The sequence below is a fragment of the Pan paniscus genome, chromosome X (genome assembly GCF_029289425.2).
Source record: "Pan paniscus chromosome X, NHGRI_mPanPan1-v2.0_pri, whole genome shotgun sequence".
Lineage (NCBI taxonomy): Eukaryota > Metazoa > Chordata > Mammalia > Primates > Hominidae > Pan > Pan paniscus.
In genome coordinates this window covers 129,184,814-129,201,738 of record NC_073272.2, presented here as the reverse complement: position 1 = coordinate 129,201,738, position 16,925 = coordinate 129,184,814, and the positions used below count along the sequence as shown (strand labels likewise).

Sequence of the window (16,925 nt, the reverse complement as noted above, 5' to 3'; positions counted from 1 at the left end):
TCAATAAAGCTGTTTAAAATTTTTTAATTAAAAAAGGTCATAATTCACACTATTGGTGTCTGCTTTTCACACTAAACACAGTATCTTTTTTTTTTTTTTTTTCGAGATGGAGTCTCTCACTCTGTCTCCCAGGCTGGAGTGCAGTGGCGTGATCTCGGCTCACTGCAACCTCCACCTCCTGAGTTCAAGCAATTCTTGTGCCTCTGCCTCCCAAGTAGCTGGGACTGTAGGTGCGTACCACCACCCTGGTTAATTTTTGTATTTTTTGTAGAGAGAGGGTTTCACCATGTTGCCCAAGCTGGTCTTGAACTCCTGGTCTCAAGTGACCTCTTTGCCTCATCCTCCCAAAGTGCTGGGATTACAGGCGTGAGCCACTACGTCCAGCTGAACACAGTATCAAGATTGTCTCATGCTATGAAATAGTCTTCAACTACGTAATTTATAATGGCTGTGGAACATCCCATTGTGTGGATGTGCCATGCTTATTTCACCAAGCCCTTGCTGATGAACTTGGGTTGGCTTAAATTTTTAAATTATTCATTGAACATACTTATGGCAAATATTCACATCCATAGTTTTTTTTCTGTAGGGGAAATATCCAGAAGAGGAATTGCTGGGGTCAAAGGTATGCGCATTTTTAAGGCTTTCAATTCTGTGGTACTTGTGAAATACTAGGCTTGTCCACCCCTGTTCCCAAGATGTTCTCGTGACTTCCTCTCCGATTCTGCTTTATGCCCTCTGACCATCCAACCTTCAGGGTGAGCTCAGGGAAGATAAGATCTTTCTTCCCTAAGCTGAAACCATACATTCTTTGGCCTACTCAGTCGGCCAGGCAGACTCATGAAAAGATTCCACACCCCAGATCTCCTTCCCACTGGCCTGTGTTTTCCACCCTGAAAGTCCCTCCCAGGCGGCCCAGGGTCACTAGCAAGCGCGGTAACTGGTTAAGGCTTTTCGGCATATACAGTAGCCTGGCAGCCGTGTAGGGGACCCATCGGGCCTTTGGGGCTCTGCGTGACCAGGGGCAGGAGGGCAGCCCCAGAGGGTTCTGGGATTGGGGACGCCGCTGTAGTGGCCTGGGGCACCTGGAGCCAGAGCCGTGAGGGAGGAAGCAGGTCGCAGAATCTTCCGGGCCTGCGCAGCGGCTGCGTCCCTGGCCGCCTCGCAGGATGTGCCCGCTTCCTGTTTGCTCAGCGCCGGCAGCGACCGAAGATCACACACTAACCGCAGAACCTTCAAAGGCGGCCAGCAAACCAGGGCACAGGGCTGGCGAGGCTTGGGAAAAGGCAGCGAGGGGGAGGTGAGGGTGCCTTGGAGAGAAATATGGAGAGGTGACCAGCTCCCAGGACAGAAGGGAGCAAGTGTTTTCAACGGCTTCCTTCGTTCTCCTTTTCAGATCTGTCTCCTCTGTTCAGCAACACCTCCTCCCCGCCACCTGGGGACCGGGGCCAGTGGAGGCGGGGTGTCCAGGATCCCCCATCGGGACTTGCCTTCCCCCAGCTTTTCTCTTCCAACAGATTGGCCTGGCTGAATCCCAATAGGCCAGGTCCTTGCTGGCTAATGACCCTTAAACATGTGTTTAATAGATTTTCCCTTCTGGGTAACATATTTGCATTTTACAGGTTATGTTGTTTGAGGTACGCAGAGCTCTCAGCTAAGGAAGTGATACGAGTCAGTAGTTCAGGGAACAAGGTCACCTTAAACTTGATAATGGGCCGGCAGGCAGAACCTAGGAACTTGCTGTGGGCACAGCCTTGTGCTAGGCCTCGGGAGGAGGTACAAAATAAATAGCCATCAGGGCCCCTTGTACCTGGGAGCTGACATCCTAGGTGGAGTGGCAAGCTTACATTTACCCAGCACTTGTTCTTTACCAAGCACTACATTAAGCACTTGACGATGTTTAATCCCACCACAACCCCTGGAGGCGAGTAGTTTAATATAAAGATGTATCCAGAAGTATAGATTTGGGGCAGAAGAACCTTGATTTAGCGCCAATACTGCAGGATTGCAGGGTGTGTATGTGTGTGTGTGTGTTTTGGGGTTCCACTGATAGTGAAATCAACCTGAACCCTCAGAGGGTGGATGTAGGACTACCAAAGACACAAAGATCATCGTAGGCCACATTCAGATAAAGCAGCTCCCACACCAGCACACTCCAAGTATTTTTTTTAATTTAATTTAATTTAATTTTTTTTTGAGAGTCTTACTCTGTTGCCTAGGCTGGAGTGCAGTGACGCGATCTCGGCTCACTGCAACCTTCACCTCCTGGGTTCAAGCTATTCTCCTGCCTCAGCCTCCTGGGTAGCTGGGACTACAGGCGCATGCCACCATGCCTGGCTTATTTTTTGTATTTTTAGTAGAGACGGGGTTTCACCATGTTAGCCAGGATGGTCTTGATCTCCTGACCTCGTGATCTGCCCACCTTGGCCTCCCAAAGTGCTGGGATTACAGGTGTGAGCCACTGCACTCAGCCAAGAAATTCTTATTTAGTAGATGATCATGAGTGGGATATTTGGGGCAGGTGAGATCCAGACCATGTACAAAAGCATCTCTCACTCTCTGAATGGATATATTTCTAATTTGAGATAGTAAGAGTTTGGATAGTGAGAGATACTTCTATCTGGAAAAACCTCCCAAAAGATTCTTTAAGTTTTAATTAATTAATTAATTAATTTGAGACAGGGTCTCCCTCTGTTGCCCAGGCTGGAATGCAGTGGCGTGGTCACAGCTCGCTGCAGCTTCAAACTCCTGGGGCTCATGATCCTCCCACCTCAGCCTCCCGGGTAGTTGGGACTACAGGCACATGCCACCATTCTTGGCTAATTTTTTTTTTTTTTTTTTTTTGCCTATGTTGTCCAGGCTGATCTTGAACTCCTGGCCTCAAGTGATCCTCCTGCCTCTACCTCCCAAAGTGCTGCAATTACAGGTGTAAGCCACTGCACCCGGCCCCCAAAGATTCTTATTTCCATTCCCCCCCATCCCCACATCTAGCTGAAAATTATTATACTTCATGGCAGGCAGTGGGCTTTACAACAACCTGGTAAGTCAGGCACTATTGTTATCCCCATTTTCCAGGGAGGAAGCTGAGGCCCAGAGGAGTTAAGTGAATTGCCCACACAGCTAGTAAGCAGTGGAGCCCAGCGTTAAATGCAGGTCTGGTCTTGGCCAGGGCCCACACTACTAACCACTCAGCTGAAGTGCCTCCGATGCGGAGTTCCTGAACGGGGAGGTGAGAGAATTATGGAGCCCTCGGCTTGCAGCCTTCTCTTGGCACCTGATGCTGGTTTGGGTGCCACACTAGGTGCCACAGAGCCACCTTGAAGCAGGCCCAGAGGGGAGTGAACAGGATGGGGAGGACATCTGGAAGTCGCATCACATGTGCAAAGCTGCAATAGCTAGGGTCGATTAAGCGGGGGTGAAGTATAGGGAAGTCGTCAACTTGTGAAGTACTAAACTCCTGTCACATTTAGCCTAGGTGATTGGGGTGGGGAAGCAAGTGGTATGAATGATGGGGAACAGATAAATGGAAGGTTTTAGTATATTCCAAGGAACAAATTTTGGCTATTCAGATGGCACTAGTTCAGCTCTGGTAAGTAATGATCTCCCCATCTCTTGAAATATCCAAGTAGGCCGGGCACGGTGGCTGACACCTGTAATCTCAGCACTTTGGGAAGCCCAGGTGAGTGGATCACCAGAGGTCAGGAGTTTGAGACCCGCCTGACTAACATGGTGAAACCCGTCTCTACTAAAAATACAAAAATTAGGCGGGCATGGTGGCACATGCCTGTAATCCCAGCTACTTGGGAGGCTGAGGCAGGAGAATCGCTTGAATCTGAGAGGTGGAGGTTGCTGTGAGCCAAGATCACGCCACTGCACTCCAGCCTGGGCAACAAGAGTGAAACTCCGTCTCAAACAAAACAAAACAAAACAAAACAACCAAAAAAAAAAAAAAAAGAAAAAAAGAAAAGAAAAAGAAATATCCAAGCAGAGGCCACATAGTTTCTTGAAAATACCTGGACATTTCCAAGGTGAAGCCCACTTTAGTAGCCCGGCCCATTAGCAAATTTAATGGTGGTCATTTTAGGCAGGGAGGGCAGAAAGAGCAAAATTGCAGGAGGGAGAAGGCGGGCAGAGGAAAGCAAGGAGACAAGGGCAGGTGACTCTTGCGCCCATTCCTCATGCCCACATACAACACACACAGAGTGGGCAGCTGGTGGCAGGGGCTGATGGGAGGGGAGGGAAAGACAGTGATCTTTGGAACTCTGAACTCGTGATAAGGTCTTGGTTTTAAAACAAAACAAAACAAAAAACACCTGCTGGTAGCTCTGTCAATTACCATCAGAAGAGGAGGCTGGACTTTGGTGCTCAGATTAAAACACACTCATGACTCACTGGTGGGGGGGTGCACTTTCTATGGGGGACAAGTAGGGGCTGGGCTACTCTGCATAAATCTCTGTCCCAAGGTTACAAGGACAAACCTCTCTGATCAGTGGGCCCCTCCCCCATGGGGACAATTGTCCAGGGCTCCAGGGAAGAGGAGGAACAGAACACCTCTCAGAAATGGAGTCAGGTTGTCCTGATTGGATTCAGATTGTTGTATGGTCACCTACTGGCTGCATAACCTTGGGCAAGTGACCTCACCTGCAATGAGCCTTAGTGAAGATGGTAACAGTGATAATGTGGGCCTTTCTTGTGGGTGTGTGTGACTAGGGTTACTACTCAAGTGACATGCATAGAGGGAGTGCTCTCAGCCCAGTGCCCCAGCTAGTGGAAAGTGCTGGGTACCTGGTGAGTGACTCCACATCAGTTCACTTCAGACTCCACCTGGAGTTTCTCCCCTTGCTAAATCCAGGAAGGCCTTGGTGACCGTCAGGAGCTGCCGCTTTCTCCCTTAGTGTCCCCTTGGAATCTTCCTCTTCTTCTTCTTCTTTTTTTGAGACAGAGTCTCACTCTGTGGCCCAGGCTGGAGTGCAGTGGCAAGATCTCGGCTCACTGCAACCTTCGCCTCCCAGATTCTCCTGTCTCAGCCTCCCGAGTAGCTGGGATTAAAGGCGCCTGCCACCACACCCAGCTAATTTTTTGTATTTTTAGTAGAGACAGGGTTTCACCATGTTGCCGACCATGTTGCCAAACCAGGCTGGTCTCGAACCCCTGACCTCAGGTGATCCACCCACCTTGGCCTCCTAAAGAGCTGGGATTATAGGCGTGAGCCACCATGCCCGGCCTGGCACCTGCTTCTATGTCTCTTGAGGTCCGCATCTGAATCTCTGCTACGTGACCCTGTGGCCCATATCCTATGTCTCCACCTTGTCAAGAGTGCATCCCTCACCCCAAGTTGTTCTAGAACACAAGAGATGTGACAAACAAGAGGGCCTGAAGCTGCCTGGGACCCGCTGGGAGAGAAACCAGCTTTTCAGCTTCGTGGACTTGCCACGGACCACTGGGGCTTTCTCAACCACCCATCCTACCCGACTTAAGCTGCTTGCTCAGTTCCTGTTTCACAAAGAAACAAGGAAGTGAAGAGATGGGCTGGCCTCTGGGCAAAGGCTAGCTGGGTTGGGGTTTGGGGAGCACCTCCCCCTCCTGGCTGTGACGAGCCATGAGGAGCAGGGACGGACAGGGAGGAAACGGTTGCTACTGAATCTTTCGCATTTCTATATATATATATTTTTTGGTGCCAAGAGTGCCCAACCACTGATTTGAGGAAGCACCCAGTGAGTTGGTAAAATTCACTGCTGACGTGGTTTAGCTGGCTGAAGAGTAGCCAGCCCAGCCCCTTCTGAGGTCCCAACTCACACACAGCTGGAACCAGCTGACTGGCAAACCAGCAAAGGCTGAGTTAGTTATCATTTTAAAAAATGAACTATTGTCTCACACCTGTAATCCCAGCACTTTGGGAGGCCAAGGCAGGAGGATTGCTTGAGGCCAGAAATTTGAGACCAGCCTAGGCAACATAGACATCATCTCTATAAAATAAAAATAAAAAAAAAATTAATCGGGCATGGCGGTGCATGCCTGTAGTCCTAGCTAATCAGGAGGCTGAGGCGGGAGAAGCACTTGAGCCCAGGATTTCAAGGTTACAGTGAGCTATGATGGTGCCATTGCTCTCCAGCCTGGGTGACAGAGCAAGACCCTCTCTCTAAAAAAAAAACAAAAAAAACAAAAGGAGCTATTTAGATGATTTGTGTATGTACCTATCTACCTATCATCTTACCTATGCCCTTTTCTATTCAGATTTGAAGCTTGAAGGAACGTGGCTCAACACCGCCATCACCATTGTTGTCACAGCTGTGTGACCTCCAACAGATCTCCTTGGGCCTCAGTGGGTCATTAGAGGCAGTAAGGGAGTGACAGAAGCACACACTGAAAGCGAGAGCGGAGCCATTGTGGAGCTGAGTCAGTATGCTGCGGATTTAGTCCTTGCTCTGGCCCCACTGGACTGTGTGACCTTGGACAAGTCCCTTCCTCTTCCTGGGTTGCTGTTGAAGTTTTCCCATCTGTACACTGAAAGGACTGCACCAGGTTTTGTGTGTGTGTGTGTGTGTGTGTGTGTGTGTGTGTGTGTGTGTGTGTGTGTTTGGTCATGGAGCTCCTATTCAGGATTGGCTCTTGAATTTTGCGGGCCTTGTGCAAAATGAAAATGCCCGGTGCCTCTTGCTTAAAAATTATCAAGAATTTTGAGACAGTGACAGGCGAGCATTAAACCAAGCATGGGGCCCTTGTAAGCACAAAGTCTTGAGGGACTGCGCAGGTCCTACACCCGTGAAGCTGGCCCTGCAACTACTTCAAGTACAATTTTACGGGAAGCCCGTCAGGGCTACTTCGTGCAGCAGCTCTGTTTTCCTCGACAGCCCCTGTGGTGTTTCTGAGGCATCTCAGGCTCCCGGGAGCATAGTTGGAAAGACGTAAATTAGATGTTTGCTCTAGAGCCTTTCTAATTTTGGCTATTTATATATAAAACTTGGGTTCCAGACCTTTTTCTTACCTACCTGCAAAGGTGAAGCTGAATTGAACTTGTGCTGGGCAAATAACAGCAATATCATTTCTTGTCTGTGTGGCTTCCTGGTTTAGAGTGCTGCCACATCCGGGTCTCATGAGCCTCTCGCTGTAACCTCACCAAGAAGGCAGCATGGGAGATTCCAGAAAGGATAACTGAAGACCAGAGAGAAGTGACTTGCCCAAGGCCACACAGCTGGCACAAATGGGACTCAAACCCCAGAATCTTAACTCCTAGGAAAAGGGGCTTTTCCACATGGCCGGCTCCCCAGGCAATCAGCAGGCGAGGAGAGGTTTGCTAAGCCCCATCCTCCAACATTAAAACAAAGTACTAGAGCCCAAGGGGACAGTTCCTAACAATCTTTCATTCCTAACGATGTCACAAGAGTCCCTGTGTATCAGCCCTGGTGTATGTGCCCTGACTGTTTCCCTGCCTGACCCAGAGTTAATCCCTTAAAGCAGGAATGGTCAAGTCTGGCCATCTGGGTCCCAGGGGAGGGAAGAGCTGGGGTGACTGTGAGCCCTCGTTCCAGCCACGTTCCAGGGCTGGGTTCTTCCTCCCAGAATGGTAGGCTGGAAGGGGCAGTTAAGGGGATTCAGAGATGAGGTGGAGTCCTGGGTCTCACACTGAGGAAAAAAGCACGAGCTGCCTCGGTCCGAAAGGCCTGTGTGAGGGTGTTGGTCAGGTGCCTGGTCTTGCCACCCATGACCTGCTAGAACCCCAGGAGCAAGTGTCAGGGTGCAAAGGCAAAGGTCTGGCAGGGTCTGGGGAGGCATTATGGTGTGGATCTGCTTCTCCTGCTTGAGCCTCAGTTTTCTTGTCAGTAAAATGATGAAAGCCATACCACTTGCCCTTTATTTTTCTTTATTTTATTATTATTATTATTTTTTGAGATGGAGTCTCGCTCTGTTGCCCAGGCTGGAGTGCAGAGGCACGATCTCAGCTCACTGCAACCTCCGCCTCCTGGGTTCAAACGATTCTCCTGCATCAGCCTCCCGAGTAGCTGGGACTATAGGTGTGCGCCACCACACCCAGCTAATTTTTGTATTTTTAGTAGAGATGGGGTTTCACCATGTTGCCCAGGCTGCTCTCGAAATCCTGGCCTCATGTGATCCTCCCACCTCGGCCTCCCAAAGTGCTGTGATTACAGGGGTGAGCCACCACACCCGGCCAGGACTTGCCCTTTCTTGAGAGTGGATTCTAGAGTCCTCTGACTGGTTTAAATCTGGCTTTTTTTCATTAACCCAATGAAAAAAGTGACTTTGTGCCACTTGATAAATCTCTATGGGCCTCACTGAGTTCCTGCACTTGTAAAATGGGAATAAGAAAAGGGCCTTCTCAGAGGTTGTGAGGATTAAATGAGAAAATGCATGTAAAGCTTCTTGCACGGTGGCACATAAACACTCAGTAAATGGCAGCCATGATGATGATGATGGTGATGATGATGAGGGTGATGATGACTTTAATTTTATTAGTAGTACCTGTCTTTGTGGGGTGAGCAGGTGAGGGAGCAAATTATTTAGCAAACAGAGGCCCATCTTTGGATACTCAGTAAGGCTTGGTCAGGGCTGGAGCCTCTGGATGCAAGCATTGGTGATGGTAACCATCACAGGTCACCCTCACACTCAGCAGACTAGGCCTGATGGTTTCAGGCCAGGAGACTTCTCTGCCTGGTGCCTTTGCCTGGCACCCTGCACCTTGGTTCTTTCCTTCCACTAACTGTGCGCTGCTTGGCAAAGGTGCCAGCCCCAACTTTTCTGGATTACATTTGACAAGTTCCCCAGTGTAGGGCTCCTTTCTGTCCCTTCCACAAGGTTACAATACCTTTTTAGACAGGCTGGAGGTTGGCTGGTTGGGCGTGGTGTGCACGTGCATCTGTGCACATGCGCACACATATTCATATGCATGCTCACACACACACTCTCAAGCCCACGTGCTCCCCCACTGAGCTTCTAGGAGCCTCATGTCCCCACCCCTACCTCACCCTCTCTTCTTCCTCCCCCACCACAAAAGCCACAGGTGACAGCAGTCTCCGGCAACACAGCAGACACAATGCAAAACCCAGAGGCAAGTGTCTTTGTTAGGCTGTTTTAAACGTCTTAGCAGGATGTGGACCCAGGTGGCTAACGGCCAATTTGGCCGGAGCAAATTCTTCTCACCACAGTGGGCTCAGAGAATGAGGAGAGGGCTGGGAGGTGGGCTCAGGGACTCTGCATGTTGCTGAAGGGTGAAAGAGCTGGAATGCTGGCTCATCTGGCCCCATCAACTCCCAACCAAATTCGTGTGTCCTTAGGCAAAGCCCACCCCCTGTCTGAAGCTCAGTTTTCCTGTCTGTAAAATGGAGAAACCAGACACTGTCCACACAAGGTGAAGGGGCATCCAAGAATGCGGGAGGATTTAACAGCATTGTAGCTGTGGCTGCACTTTGGAAAGTTCAAAGGGCTCCTCGAATGCCAGGGAAGTCTAGAATAGTGACGGGTTCCGGCTGCCCAAGTTTGTTCTCCAACCTCTGGTAGGGTCATATTCTAGAGTGCCTCACCGCATTCCCTCTTACTCCACAGCCAAATTCCTATGGCTTAACTCCCTCTGCTGTTACTTGGCATGGAGCCTACCCAGGGTTTAGGAATGATGGGTTCACATGTGGGGGGTTGATGTTTCATGCCCTGGCTGGGTGGGAACAGCTCTGGCTATGCCCAACAGGTGGTGATAGGTTTGGGCTCTCCTGGGACCATGGCACCCTTGGGTGGTAGGGGCATTGCTCTCTTGGGGTTTTGTTTGGCGGGAGGGGAGCAGCTGTAGCAGTCTGTGCTAGGTTATAGGTTAGGCCTACTGAGATCACAGAAGAGAAGAGACTAGCTGGCTTTCCTATCTCGGAGCCTGGGATTAGGGGCCCAGGGTGTGGTATACAACCCTGGGGTGCAGGGAGGTGCCGTCTGGGGCCAAGAAGCCCTGTGTTCCTGGGGCCTGGTCTTGGAGAAGGAGGATGAATGCAAAGGTTTCCAGGCAATGGGCCAGCAGGGGCTCTTGGGGTATGTTCAGTGCAGGGTGAGGGGAGCTGAGCAAGGGAGCCCCCCATCTAGATGGAGGGTTAACAGGAGAGTCTGGAGCCTCTAGACACTCCAGCCAAGGATGGCAAGGGTGGAGACCACTAACACAGAGGCCCAGGAGGCGGTGTCTGGGGCCCTGGCGGCCAGGGGCTCTGTGTGCTGTTGAAGCCACTCAAACTCCTCTAGTAGCTGGCGCCTCTGCAGCTCTGGACCCACCTTCTCCCGGATGGTCTGGTAGTAGCGATTCAGGTACTGGAGCTGTGAAGGATAGAAGGGGTGACAGCCTCTCCAAGCCAAGCTGCCAAGAGGTGAAGTCTTGGTGACGCCCAGTCCCCTGTTGTGGTACTCCAGCAGTCACCATAGTCCAGATGGCCACAGGTCCCCCACCATCATCAGGCTTCAGGAATTCTCTGGGGCTTTTCAGAGGCAGTTCCCCTGGCTGGCTGTTTCATGTCATGGTGATATTCATGGGCGGTGGGGTGGGTAGATTTCAGGCCCGGGAATGGGAGTAAGCTGGGCAGGCATTCTTATCCTCAGCTTACAAAAGAGGAGACTGAGGCAAAAGAATAGAAGGGATCACTTATATTTCCAGGCCTTGTAGTGGCCGAGCTCAGAGGCCCAATCTCAGATTCCTCCAGTTATTCACTACCTGGGGTTGGGCAGGCTGGTCTGACTGGAAAGTTCTAGAAGCTCTGGGGTCTCTGATGAGCTGGGGAGGAATGCCCCAGTGTGTGTCTGCAGGTGCCACCAGTGCGGACCCTCCTGGAGGAGGGGCAGGGACAGAGGATGTGGTGGCAGGTAGCAGAGGCAGGAAAGGCCCAGGGTCAGGGAGAAGGCAATGCTGAGGGGCACTCACATGCTCGGGAGACAGCAGGCTGACATCGATGAGGTTCCGGTCATAGGGCACAAATGATACCACTTCAAAGGTCAGGTAGCTCCCTGGGTACTGGGAGCCCAGAAGAGAAGCCGGGTAAGCAGGACAGTGAGGGAGGAGGAGGAACTGGGCTGAAGGGAAGGAAGGAGCACTCCACCCGGAGGACACAAGGAGCTGGGCCTCATCAACCCTGGACACCCTGGCTAGGCCTGAGCCTTCTAGAGTCCCTTCTCTTGGCCAGCCCCCTTGTCTGCCACTTAGTGCTCCACCTTTGGTGCTTCCCTCCTGATTCTGGAAATTTAGACTTAGGTTTGTGTTTTTCAAAGTACGCACATCAACAGCACTTAGGGAGCATGATAAATATGCAGATTCCAGGGCCCACCTCCCAAACCTACTGGAGGCAGAATCCTTAGGGCAGGGCCCAGAAATCTAAATTTCAATTATTTTATTTTATTTTTTTTGAGATAGGATCTCCCTCTGTTACCCAAGCTGGAGAGCAGTGACGCGATGACGGCCCTCTGCAGCCTCTACCTCCTGGGCTCAGGTGATCCTTCTACCTCAGCCTTCCAAGTAGCTGGGATTATTGATGGGCACCACCACACCCAGATACTTTTTGTATTTTTTGTAGAGATGAGGTTTCACCATGTTGGCTAGGCTGGTCTCGAACTCCTAAGCTCAGGTGAACCACCCACCTCAGCTTCCCAAAGTGCTGGGATTACAGGCATGACCCACTACGCCTGGCTGATCTGATGGTTTTATAAGACAGTTTTCCCTGCTCTTGTTAGCTCTCTCTTTCCTGCCACCATGTCGAGATCCTTGCTTCCCCTTCGCCTTCTGCCATGATTATAAGTTTCCCAAGGCCTCCCCAGGCATGTGGGAACTGTGAGCCAATTAAACCTCTTTCCTTTAAAAATTACCCAGTCTTGGGTAGTATCTTTATAGCAATGTGAGAACAGACTAATACACCAGTCTCTACAAAAAAACACAAAAATTAGCTGAGCATGGTGGTGTCCATCTATAGTCCTAGTTATTTGGGAGGCTGAGGTGGAAGGGTGGGAGCATCACCTGAGCCCAGGAGGTTGAAGCTGCAGCGGGCTGTGATCGTGCCACTGCACTCCAGCCTCAGCAACAGAGTGAGACCCTGTCTCTAAAAAAAAAAAAAGAGGCCAGGTGCAATGGATGGCTTACGCCTGTAATCCCAGCACTTTGGGAGGCTGAGGTGGGTGGATCATTTGAGGTCAGGAGTTCAAGACCAGCATTACCAACATGGTGAAACCCCGTCTCTACTCTCTACTAAAAACACAAAAATTAGTTGGGCATGGTGGTGGGTGCCTGTAGTCCCAGCTACTCGGGAGGCTGAAACCACAAAAGATGTAGAGGAAAACCTATATCAATTCATTTATAATCTCAGGGTGGAAAAGAGTCTTTCTGTGCAAGACCAGAAGCTATGAAGGAAAAGATTAATAACTCTGACTAAACTAAATAGAAAATGGAAACAATGTTTATGGAAACAATGCCATAAACAAAGCCAAGAGTTGTGTGACAAATATAGCACATATCACAGAGAGAGGGTGAATTTTCATATTTACCATGAGCTTTTACAAATCCATAAGACAAAAATAGGCAAAACAGGAAAAAATAAGGCAAAGGACATGAAAAAGCAATTCACTAAAATTAACACCAAATGGTTCACATACATGTGGAAAGATGCTCAAGTTCATCCTTAAAGAAATTCAAGGCTGGGTGTGGTGGCTCATGCCTGTAATCCAGAACTTTGGGAGGCCAAGGCAGGTGCGTCACCTGAGGTCAGGAGTTCAAGACCAGCCTGGCCAACACGGTGAAACCCTGTTTCTACTAAAAATACAAAAATTAGCCAGTCGTGGTGGTGTGCGCCTGTAATTCCAGCTACTCAAGAGGCTAAGGCAAGAGAATCACTTGAACCTGGGAGGCGGAGGTTGCGGTGAGCCAAGATCTCGCCACTGCACTCCAGCCTGGGAGAAAGAGGGAGACTCCATCAAAAAAAAAAAAAAAAAAAAAAGAGAGAAAAAAAGAAATACAAGTCAAAACAACAATAGAATACCATGTTTCACCTATCAGATTGGAAAAATTAGTGACTTCGATGATTCTCAGTGCTAGTGAGTATGTGAGGAAATGGGCACTCTCACACACTGTTGGAGAAAGTACAATCGGTGCAACCTTTCTGGAGGGCAGTTTGACAATATCTATCAAATTACCTATTAAAAATGCTTGTACTTTTTGTCTTGGAAATCCCTACGCCAGATATGCACCTTCTGGATATAGTCCCAAAAGCTCACCAAGATGTTTATACAGTGATTTGTAGCATTGATGGCAAATATAGTAAAAATTTGGAAACAGCCTCAATATCCACGGTTGGTTAAATAAATCATGGGACATCCACATACTATAGGCTCTTCCACAACCCTTCAAAAGAATGAGGTAGATCTCCCTGCGCTATTGCAGACCACTCTCCTAGGTTTACTATTAAGTAAGGGGCAGCGGGGCAGGGAAGGAAGGTGCAGAAAAGTATGTACGGTAGAATCCATTTTGTTTGTATTTTCAAAATATATACATAGATAGATACATACGCTGTGTGTGCCTGAAATGTTCTCAGGAAGGAAACTGAGCAAGAAAGAGACTTTTTTTTCCCTTCTCTTTTCTTTCTTTTTCTTCTTCTTTTTTTAGAGACAGATTCTCACTCTGTCGCCCAGGCTGGAGTGCAGTGGTGTGATCTTGGCTCACTGCAACCTCCACCTCCCGGGTTCAAGCAATTCTCTTGCCTCAGCCTCCTGAGTAGCTGAGATTACAGGCACACACTACCACGCCTGGCTAATTTTTGTATTTTTAGTAGAAATGGGGCTTCACCACGTTGGCCAGGCTGGTCTTGAACTCCTGACCTCAAGTGATCCGCTGACTTCTGCCTCCCAAAGTGTTGGGATTACAGGTGTGAGCCACCATGCCTGGCCCTGATTTGTATTTTTTTTTTTTTTTGAGACAGAGTTTTGCTCTTGTTGCCCAGGTTGGAGTACAATGGCATGATCTTGGCTCACCGCAGCCTCCGCCTCCCAGGTTCAAGTGATTCTCCTGCCTCAGCCCCATGAGTAGCTGGGATTACAGGCATGCACCACCGCACCCGGCTAATTTTGTATTTTTAGTAGATATGGGGTTTCTCCATGTTGGTCAGGCTGGTCTCGAACTCCTGACCTCAGGTGATCCACCAGCCTCGGCCTTCCAAAGTGCTGGGATTACAGGCGTAAGCCACCACGCCCGGTCTTGTATTTCTTTAAGGATGAACTTGAGCATCTTTCCACATGCATGTGGACCATTTGGTGTTAATTTTAGTGAATTGCCTTTTCATGTCCTTTGCCCTATTTTTTCCTGTTTTGTCTATTTTTGTCTTATGGATTTGTAAAAAGCTCATGGTAAAATAAGAAAACTCACCCTCTCACAATGCCATAAACAAAGCCAAGAGATATTTGTCACACATCTCTTGGCTTTGTTTATGGCATTGTTTCCATAAACATTGTTTCCATTTTCTATTTAGTCAGAGTTATTAATCTTTTCCTTCATGGCTTCTGGTCTTGCACAGAAAGACTCTTTTCCACCCTGAGATTATAAATGAATTGATATAGGTTTTCCTCTACATCTTTTGTGGTCTCATTGCTCACCTTAAAACTTTGGTCCATCTGGAATTTTATTTTGGAGGTTATTCAGTTTAATCCTCCCAAATGATTAGCCATTTGTTCCCCCTGTCCATTTGCTGAATAATCATTTTTTTCTTACTCTTTTGCAAAATCAGCTTTCTTGTAAACTAAATTCCCATGTTGTTTATGGGAATAAGAGGGTTTATTTCTGGACTGATTGTTCTGTTTCGTTGTTACAGCTATCTATTTCATCTCCAGTGTCATACTGTTTTAGTTATGGTAGTTTGTGTTCAAATTTGAGAGGACTGGCTTTTCTTATTGCTTTTTTTTTAGATTGGGTTTTGCTCTGTCACTGAGGCTAGAGTGCAGTGGCGTGGTCACAGCTCACTGCAGCCTCAACCTCCCTAGGCTTAGACCATCCTCCCACTTCAGCCTCCCGAGTAGCTGGGACTGCAGGTGCATGACACCACACCCAGCTAATTTTTTTTTGTATTTTTTGTTGAGATGGGGTCTTGCCATGTTGCCCAGGCTGCTCTCAAACTCCTGAGCTCAAGCGATCCTCCTGCCTTGGCCTCCCAGAGTGCTGGGATTACAGGCATGAGGCACTGCACCTGGCCCTGCTCTTCTTTTTCAGAATTTTCCTAGCTATCTTCGCATGTTTATTTTTACAAATAAACTTTACTATCATTTTGTGAAGTTACAAAAGTATCCAGTTAGCACTGGAATTGAGGTTATCTTGAATTTATAGATTAATTTAGAGAGTAATGATATCTTCATAATATTGAGGCTTCTCTCCAGAGAGCACCATTTACTTAAATCTTTTTTATGTCCCTTAGTAGAGAGTTTCTCCATGTTAGCCTTTTTAAGTTTACATCTAGGTATTTTATCTTGTTGGCTGCTATTATACAGAATCTTTATTTCTAACAAGCTCCCCTGGTGATTATTATGTGCATTGAGAACCAATGATATAGGGCAGGGATACTGATTCACTTGGTCTGGAATGGGGCCTGGGCATGGGCATTTAAAGCACCAGAAAGCTCTCTGGGTGATTCAAATGTGCAAGCGAGTTTGAAAAGTCTGACTTATGGAATTCCTAAGGAAGACTCCAGATAAATTCATGCCTGCACACTAAATGCCCTTCTCCTTTGATCTTCCTCCCCGCTTTCCTCCCATGCAGCCCAAAGTCACTGACATGCTGCCCACACCTCCGGCCCATCCTGGTGGCAGTTTACCTTGGTCTTTGCTTCTACCACGAGAGCCACGTCTTCGAGACGGATCCCAAATTCTCCATCCTTATAGTAACCAGGTTCTGGGAGACACAGAGATGCTGGTGGCATTAAGCTGGGAGAGGGCCCAAGCCCAGGCTTCCTGTACCTACTGATGAGTGGCTGGAGGGACTGGCTGCCTGGCTGTCCCCTGGCTGTTGACTCTGGCAGCCCCACAACTGGTTAGATGTTTGTTGGCTAAGCAGAGGCAACTCATCCCTGTCAGGCCTCAGATCCCCCACAGGGGCATCTCTGACTCACCCTCTCTTCCCTGTAGCCCAGCAGGGAAGCCCTAAAAACCCACTTGGGTCCTGAAGGTACTCCCATCTCCCTGGATGCCACTGTCTTGTTACTCCAGCATTTGGCAACTCCAGAGTCTGAATATACAGCTGGGTCTACGGCCATACCACCCTGAACGCACCTGATCTCGTCTGAATATACAGCTGGGAAACAACTCCCAAGAGCAAAAAGAGGGTCTGGGCTGAGGGGAGCTGGAATTAGGGTGGGACAAGCCATTTGGGGCTGGGCGTAGCGGTGGGAATGGGGAGGTGAGTCCCGAGCTGTACTAGTGCCTGCTGTGCTCCTCTGAAGTCTGGTACACTCTAGACTGCAGTCCTGGGCTAGTCCTGCTCTGGGATGGGGTGGTGAGGTAGAGGGGCCTGAGGGCCATACCAATGGAAGTGAACATGCCCTTGGCCATAGCGATGTTGTTGGACTGGAATCCCACTGGCCCTAGAAAGGAAAACATAAACATGGTATCAGTTCTCCTATACTCACCAGCTTGGAAGTGAGCAGCTTCCGAGGAAGAGCAGATAAGTGAGGATCCCAGAGCATCTCTATGAGCACAGGTCCATCACATCATTGTCTACCTGGGCCTGGCACACACCAGATTGGCTCTGGCTTTTATTATTTATTTAGGTATTGAGAGGGGTCTTGCTGTGCTGCCCAGGCTGGAGTGCAGTGGCGCCATCATGGCTCACTGCAGCCTTGACCTCCTGGGATCCTCCCACCTCAGCCTCCCGAGTAGCCAGGACTACAGGCACATGCCACCATACCTGGATACTTAAAACATTTCTTTTG

The 16,925-nt window shown here is 49.1% G+C and overlaps 1 protein-coding gene across 4 annotated transcripts in view; it reads right to left on the bottom strand.

Moving 5' to 3' along the window:
- Window positions 1–9,071: 9,071 nt before the first annotated feature.
- The window catches only part of XPNPEP2 (X-prolyl aminopeptidase 2), a 30,597-nt gene continuing 22,743 nt past the window's right edge, over window positions 9,072–16,925 (bottom strand). Inside the window, exons 18-21 of one of the 4 annotated variants that reach the window (XM_063601742.1) lie at window positions 16,518–16,577; window positions 15,813–15,889; window positions 10,901–10,990; window positions 9,072–10,597 (exon numbers count right to left, since the gene is read on the bottom strand). In XM_063601742.1, the coding sequence (XP_063457812.1) occupies window positions 10,583–10,597; window positions 10,901–10,990; window positions 15,813–15,889; window positions 16,518–16,577 (242 nt within the window). In that variant the 3' untranslated portion in view covers window positions 9,072–10,582. The other 3 variants (XM_063601740.1, XM_063601741.1, XM_063601739.1) reach the window with 3 other exon arrangements.